At 35.8% G+C, this 7,023-nt stretch overlaps 1 protein-coding gene across 1 annotated transcript; it reads right to left on the bottom strand.

Moving 5' to 3' along the window:
• Positions 1–397: 397 nt before the first annotated feature.
• On the bottom strand, positions 398–2,837 carry LOC107805570 (small ribosomal subunit protein eS8-like). The gene is made up of 4 exons (XM_016629633.2): positions 2,703–2,837; positions 2,482–2,554; positions 741–1,250; positions 398–652 (listed from the first exon to the last, which is right to left on the bottom strand). Exons 1-4 carry the CDS (start codon positions 2,704–2,706, stop codon positions 565–567), a joined length of 675 nt encoding a protein of 224 aa, XP_016485119.1. The 5' UTR covers positions 2,707–2,837; the 3' UTR covers positions 398–564.
• Between the last annotated feature and the right edge of the window lie 4,186 nt (positions 2,838–7,023).

Below are 7,023 nucleotides of genomic sequence, written 5' to 3'. Positions count from 1 at the left end.
TTTAATTATACCAAAAACTGGAAAAAAAATAAGCATAAAAGTTAATTTAACAAGCTTAAAAATTAATCCAAACACCCTCTAGCTTGTAAGAATTTACGAAGTGTCACCAATGCGACGTGTTAGATGCTAAGAATAGCGACTGATCCCATACCTCATGTTAGCAAATGATTTCTTATTCCACTGTCATCCTCCTATTTTTCTGCTCTTTTTACCCATTTTGCTGCTAAATCGAATAGTGCTCTCACCTGCTGGTCACATTTCTACGTCAGGCTCACACTGCTAGATCTTAAGCAGTGCACAATTAATTAGCAGTGCAGGAATCGCTGTATCAGACAAAACTGGCTGTGAATATCATTAACTCTTAAATCACACAACTTTCAAGAGAAAGCGGAACCAGTGAAGGAAAGCTGATAATGATTAACAAAGTCTTAAGACATCATACTAAACTCTGGTAGAGTACAAGATAAAATATAAAAGATACTGCATACAAAATCACATATCCCCAAAATTGGAATTACAGCAAAAGAGAACATGAAACTAGTCTGAAAATTCTGGTTGCAACAGTTAAGCAGCACCACCAGCTCCAGCCTTGCCTTTCTTCTTCTGTAGTTTCTTCATGTAGAACTCAAGCTCTTTTCCCTCCAAAATGTACCTATGGAATTTTCAATTAAAATACATATCAGCAAATCAAAAATCCTGAAACTATTTTCATGACACGGGAAGGAATGTACTGAGCTTACCCATCTGCTCTGCCACATTGACCAGGGCGGGAAGAGATACAGGCCAACAGCCTACCACCGCCAAATTGCTCTTCAATATGAGGATCAAGTTTACGATCCTTCTGGCGTGTCTCAATCTTCCTGAGAACATGGTTGCTCTTCTTAGTTTCCTCTGCAGCGGCAGCAGCACCTTCTCCTTCCTCAGTAGTTTCCTTCTTAGCAGGCCCCTTCTTCTTCCTACCAATGTCAACACCATAATGCTGGAGGTACCATTGTTTAAACGGCGCAGCATCAACTTGAACAATAGCACTCTTGACCAGAGTTTGTGTGCGAACAAGTTCATTGTTTGAGGCATTGTAGACCACATCAAGGATACGAGTCTTGCGTGTGACTGCCTCACTACCCCATGAGTAATTTCCTGTATCCAATCTTAGCGCCCTCCATTTCACATTGCCACCACGCACACGAATTCGTCGGACTGTCTTGTTAGTCGAGATCTTAGTATTAGCAGGCTGGCGGCCAAGTTCATACCTTCAATAAATTGAAATCATCAGAATTCAGAGTCAGGAATAAAGCTAAAAAACAGTGATTTACATATAGTTTCTCTTTATCATATTGTAATGATAAAAGATTGGTCTAACACATTGTTCTGCAGGCAAAGGAGAAGATGACTTTACTAACTATCATGTAGCAAAGGACTATATGCTCATATTTTGCCATGTTGGTTTACTCAATTGGGTTATATCTTAAACTATATGGCTAAAACTGATTTACTTCCATTCCACTAATTCAAATCAATTGAAACATCCTGGAATAAATCTTTTATAATTGTGGTAGTTAGATTTGTAGTCTCTGTACCTACTTATAGTCTATCTTCTGTTACAAATATCTAAGGTGATTAAATGATTTCATCTTTTAAATAAGATGGTTTAGCTTTTCTTTTCCAGATGCATAAATATCTGACCTACAAATAAAATCAGTAAAAACTGATCTTTTACCAGGACAGACACACATGAATAGTAGAACACATGATTCCCACATTGGAAAACCATAAAAAAATCACTTTCCCTTTTTTCAAGGCCCCTAACCTATTCCTGGTTTGGCTCTCCAGTGAAAAGATTTGAGATACCTTCTACCCTACTAAGCTTTGTAGAAAGCATAATCGTGGATCACGACAAGGTTACTAACAATTTTGAAAAGAACAGCTTCAGCTATAATTAATCTGAATCATATTTCCTAATTCCTTCTCGTTATAGACTACTTGTTTCCAAAGAAATATACTTGTCAGTTTGAAGGTAGACATTTGAAAAACCTAATTTTAGGCCTCGTACAATGACATTCACTGGGCTGTTTATATATCCATGGATTCACTCTCATGCCAAATCATGCCATGAACATAAACTCACTAGCTACAACATATTCTACCCTACAAACTAAAACTGAAACACGGGATGGATCAATTGAAGTACGTGCAAGCTGGTCCAAACACCATTCATAAGAATCTGATTTTCCAATCACAGCAACTACTAAAAGCTAAATCAGAAGTTCCTTTAACCATAACGCTAAATTAACAATATCAACAATTTTTTAGAGCCCAAAAAGCTACAAGTTTTATAACCGAATCGAGCATAATCATCTCATTTCAGTAGTATAAAATGGCTGACAAGGGAAATGCTGAGTACATTAAGAAGATAGAGACATACAAGATATGGTAGAAATGAGAACAGCAAAGATAACAGGCAAAAGGGTGTATCGAGCTTACTTTCGCTTCTTCCTCCAAGCTTTCTTCTTGCCACCAGTGGCACGCCTCTTGTGCATAGAATCTCGTGAGATACCTTACATCCACAAAAATAACATGACATATAATTAATAAAGTCTCTCTTTTTCCATATAATTACACAAGAAAACATAAAATGGATCTGCAGAAATGGATTGTTAAAGGCAAATGGAAAGAGAAAAAGAAGAGAGAAAATGGAAGCATACCCATGGTTGCTGAGAGCTTAGCCGCGAAGAGGCAGACTACACTTCTCTTTCACTTTGTAGGTAACAAAAACAAGAAGACTTCCAAAACCCTACTTTTAGAATGGCTGCTGCCTCCCAATTCTGGGCCTTATTCATGTTTGGGCTTGGCTTTTCGTTTCTCATTTGTGGGCTTACACTAATAGCCGGTTTGACCAAAGCTTTTAAATTCACCTTATTTTGAAAAGTATTTTTCTCAAAAAGTAAACTGTGTTTGACTAATCAATTTAAAAAATATTTTTAATTAACAATTAGTATTTGACCAAACTTTTAAAAAGTAATTCTAATGTATTTTTTGAAAAGTGATTTTCAAAGAAGTTACTTTTTATTTTCAAAAACTGCTTTAACTTATATTAAAAGCTAAAAGCTTGATCAAATACCTGAACTTTAGAAAAAAATACTTTTGGCCAAATAGAACCATACTATCAAATCTGTTGTTGCCTTTTATCATCTTGCTAAATTGATAGTTTGCAGGGGCTTTTGCATCTGTAAACAGTTTTGGGCCCACAATTGGAACATATACCAACTTTGCAAAAAAATTTACAAGTCTACCCATTTTATTATCAATTCCAGACTTATCGGGTCTGAAGTTAAAAAAATAGTCAGAAGTAAAAAAAATTGCACTTCTGATGCACTTAAGGCCAAATAGGTCTGAAGTGCAACCAATGGTTTCATACACTTAAGACCAATAAGTCTAAAGTAAAAAATTGCACTTCAGATGCACTTAAAGCCAATAGGTCTGAAGTGCAACTAATGGTTTCACGCATTTAAGGCCAATAAGTCTAAAGTGAAAAATTGCACAATTCAGATGCACTTAAGACCAAAAAGTCTAAAGTGCAACAAAAGCTTTCCTACACTTAAGGCTAATAAGTCTGAAGGAAAAAATTACACTTCAGATGCAATTAAGGCCAAAAGGTCTGAAGTGTAACCAACGTTTTCATGCACTTAAGGCCAGATAGGCATGAAGTGCAAATTACCCAGAAATAGAAATTTGTTCTTCGAATTTTAACAATCCAATATATGATTTAGTATTTAAATCTACTCCAAATTAACTCAAATTTAAAACATAACCTCCAAATATCATCAAGAACAAACCACAATCATCAATTTGTCAAAACAATAATAAATCTAACGAACCCATTTTGCAGTTAAGAAAAAAAAGAAGAAGAAAAAAAGAAACCCTAAACAATAGTAAAAAATAATGCGCCACTATAAAATATCATAAAATACGTTAAAATATGTTCACAAACACCATATAAAATTATTGTTACCCGAAGAAGAAGAATAAGAAGGAGAAGAAGGTCTGAAGTTGTTTAAACAGTGAGTACAGTACAAAGTGGGTACAGATTAAATGGGGGCCACCAAATAAGGCGCTACTGCAATTTTTACAGTTGGCAGGAGTGACTAAATTGATCCAAACCCGTCCAACTGATCCATTATTTCATGATTTAGGTGTAAAAATTGCATGGGGCGCCCTATTTGGTCGCCCCCATTTAACTTATACCCATTTTTTAAAAATTTTTAACTTGTACTCATTTTTTAAACAACTTCAAGCCCCTTTCTCATCCTCCTTTCCTCCTCAAATTTAGAACCCTCTTTAGATTTTAATAACTTTATATACATTTTAATGAAAATTGCAGGATTTGGAGAAGAGATTTCTAAATCTTCAGAAGGTGTAGAATCAAAAGATGCTAAAACAATCTTTGCCGAGTAAAAAAGTGTTCTCAATTCAAAGAATGCTGAAGTAATTTTGGTGAGAGAAACTTTCATTTTCTTGAACAAGCAACAGTAGTATTTCCCACTAATTAATAAAAGTATTATCTCACAAAAACTTCAGCTCTAGAGTTGAAGTTCACCAGTTACAAACAAAAACTTCAGCTATAGAGCTGAAGTTCGCCAGTTACAAACAAAAACTTCAGCTCTGGAGCTGAAGTTCGACAGTTACAAAACAAAAACTTCAGCTTCACCAATTACAAAACAAAAACTCCAGCTTCACTAGTTACAAAAACAAAAACCTTAGCTCTAGAGCTGAAGTTCACCGATTACAAAAACAAAAACTTCAGTAATTACAAACAAAAGCTTCAGCAAATAGAGAACAAAACTTCAGCTACTATGCTTAAGTTCAGCAATTACAAACAAAAACTTCAGCGCACTTGCTACTTCAGTCTTATCTACTAGAATGCTGAAGTTTTGCGTGATTGTCTTTGCTACTTCAGCCCCGTATGCTGAAGTTACGCAAAAAAGTGGGTACGCTTGCAATTTTTTTTGTAAAGTGGGCACAAGTTAAAACGTGACCCAAAAAGCGGTGTATATGCAAATGCCGCGATTTAGGCATACAAGATTTGATGGGCTTTATTGTTTGGGCATAAATCTATCTTGGCCCGTGAGAAATGCTAGACCAAATTCAACCCATTAGGTGTCTCAACTCAACCTGTCAGATTACTAATCTTCAATCCGAACCTAGATTAAACTAAAAAAATTGTAAAATTCATCATATTTGTCAACTCTGAAGGTTCTGTAAAGCGGTGAAAGTAAGGGTGGCATGTGGGTTGGTTAGGCCGGGCTCGTACTAGGCCTACGAGCCCAAATAGGTAGTGGGCCTAAACGGGCCTAACCGGATAGGACCATGACCGGGTGGGGGTGGGCGTCCAGGTGGGTCGGTTCCTTGATATAGGCCCGCGAGACCGGGACCGTTTGGGACCGGGACCAGCTGGTAAGTGGGTCGGTTCGACCGGTCTTAAACGGTCCTAAGTGAGCCTAAACGGGCCCAACGGTTATTTTTTAAAAAAAATATGCCAAAATGGTCATTTTTAGCCATTAGTTCATTTAAAAAATGGTCATTTCTAGCCGTTGGTTATTTATAAAATAGTCATTTAAACCCCTCACCCCCTCCCCCAACTTTGTTTTAACTCCAAATTTTTTATAATTACACTTTTTCCCTATTTTCAACTATAAATACTCCCTTATTCTTTTATTTTTCTCACAAAATCATCAATATCTCTCAATCTCTCTCTAATTTTCTTCTATAATTGGTTACTTTATTGATTTGTGTGAAAAATTGTGAAGTTGGTGAATTGAAGTATTCAACTTTTCAAGTCTTCAACGATAATTAATTTTCAGCAAGTTGCTCGTCAATTCGGTAAACTCGTTCCAACTCTTAAGTTTTAATATCATAGTTTTGTTTTGTTTTATTTACTTTGTATTGTTTGATTAATTAAGATGGATTTTTCGTTAAAAATGCTTAGTAAAAATAAGGAAAAATCCAAAAATGGTGAATCTAGTGGCCAATCTATTCCTCCTCCAATTTTCCGGGCTCCCCTACCCAAACCCCATACCCGTCCTACACCTGCTACTATTTTTGATAGTGATAATATTTTATTACAGTTTACGGAGAGTCAATATTTGCATAATGTTGGAGGTGGTGAACAATTAAACCATGAATATATGAATGCTCTTTATGGTAATCCAATTATTAATGAAGATGATGACGAGGAAATAGATTTTGATGAAACACAACCGGATGACAATATACTCACTAGTCTTGTTGCTGAAGTTAACCCAACTAATAATATCCAAATGATGCTCTGTCTGACCTTCCATGTTACTACCCCTACCTTTTCTAGACAACCTTCTAAAAGGGCTGAAACATCTCATGTTTGGACATCTTTTACTCAACTAAGAGAAAAAAATAGGGTTGAGTGTAAAACTTGTGGCAAAGAGTTAGCTTTAAATACGTTGGAGGTCGGGGTCGGGGGGAGGGAGCGGGAAGTTTGAGTAGACACATAATGCTACACCCTCAAGATAAAGTTAAATATCTTCGTATGAAAGCTTTGGCCGAAGGGACAAGTGTACCTAGTCAGGATGACCTTAGTACCGGGTCAAATCAATTTTAACCGGGAATTAACACTGTTACCGCTGGTATTTTATATTATGATCCAAGAAAAGATCGGAAAGAATTGACAAAAATGGTTACTGTTATGTGCTTACCCTATAGTTTTCCTTCTAACCCTCACTTTGTGCATTATATTGGAAAAGTTTTTAATCATACTTATAAAGGATGGCATCGCACAACCATAAAGAGTGATATTTATAAATATAAACATGAATATAAATAATATTTGCACTATTTATTTATTCACATAAATTGTCGTGTTGCTAATACTATTGATATTGGTAGAAGTGGTAATGAGTGTGATTATCTTACTGTTATCAGTCATTGGATTGATGAGGTTTGGATAATGCAAAAGTGTATTATTGCTTATAGAATAATAAAGTCACGTCACAC

The sequence above is a fragment of the Nicotiana tabacum genome, chromosome 22, assembly GCF_000715075.1.
Source record: "Nicotiana tabacum cultivar K326 chromosome 22, ASM71507v2, whole genome shotgun sequence".
NCBI classification, from domain to species: Eukaryota; Viridiplantae; Streptophyta; class Magnoliopsida; order Solanales; family Solanaceae; genus Nicotiana; species Nicotiana tabacum.
This window is presented reverse-complemented; position numbering and strand designations above follow the sequence as displayed.

Coding starts and splice junctions, on each gene's coding strand:
- LOC107805570 (XM_016629633.2), bottom strand. Junction 1,251..2,481: donor GCTTGGAGGAAGAAGCGAAA/GTAAGCTCGATA, acceptor AATTTATTGAAG/GTATGAACTTGGCCGCCAGC. Junction 653..740: donor CAATGTGGCAGAGCAGATGG/GTAAGCTCAGTA, acceptor AAAATTCCATAG/GTACATTTTGGAGGGAAAAG.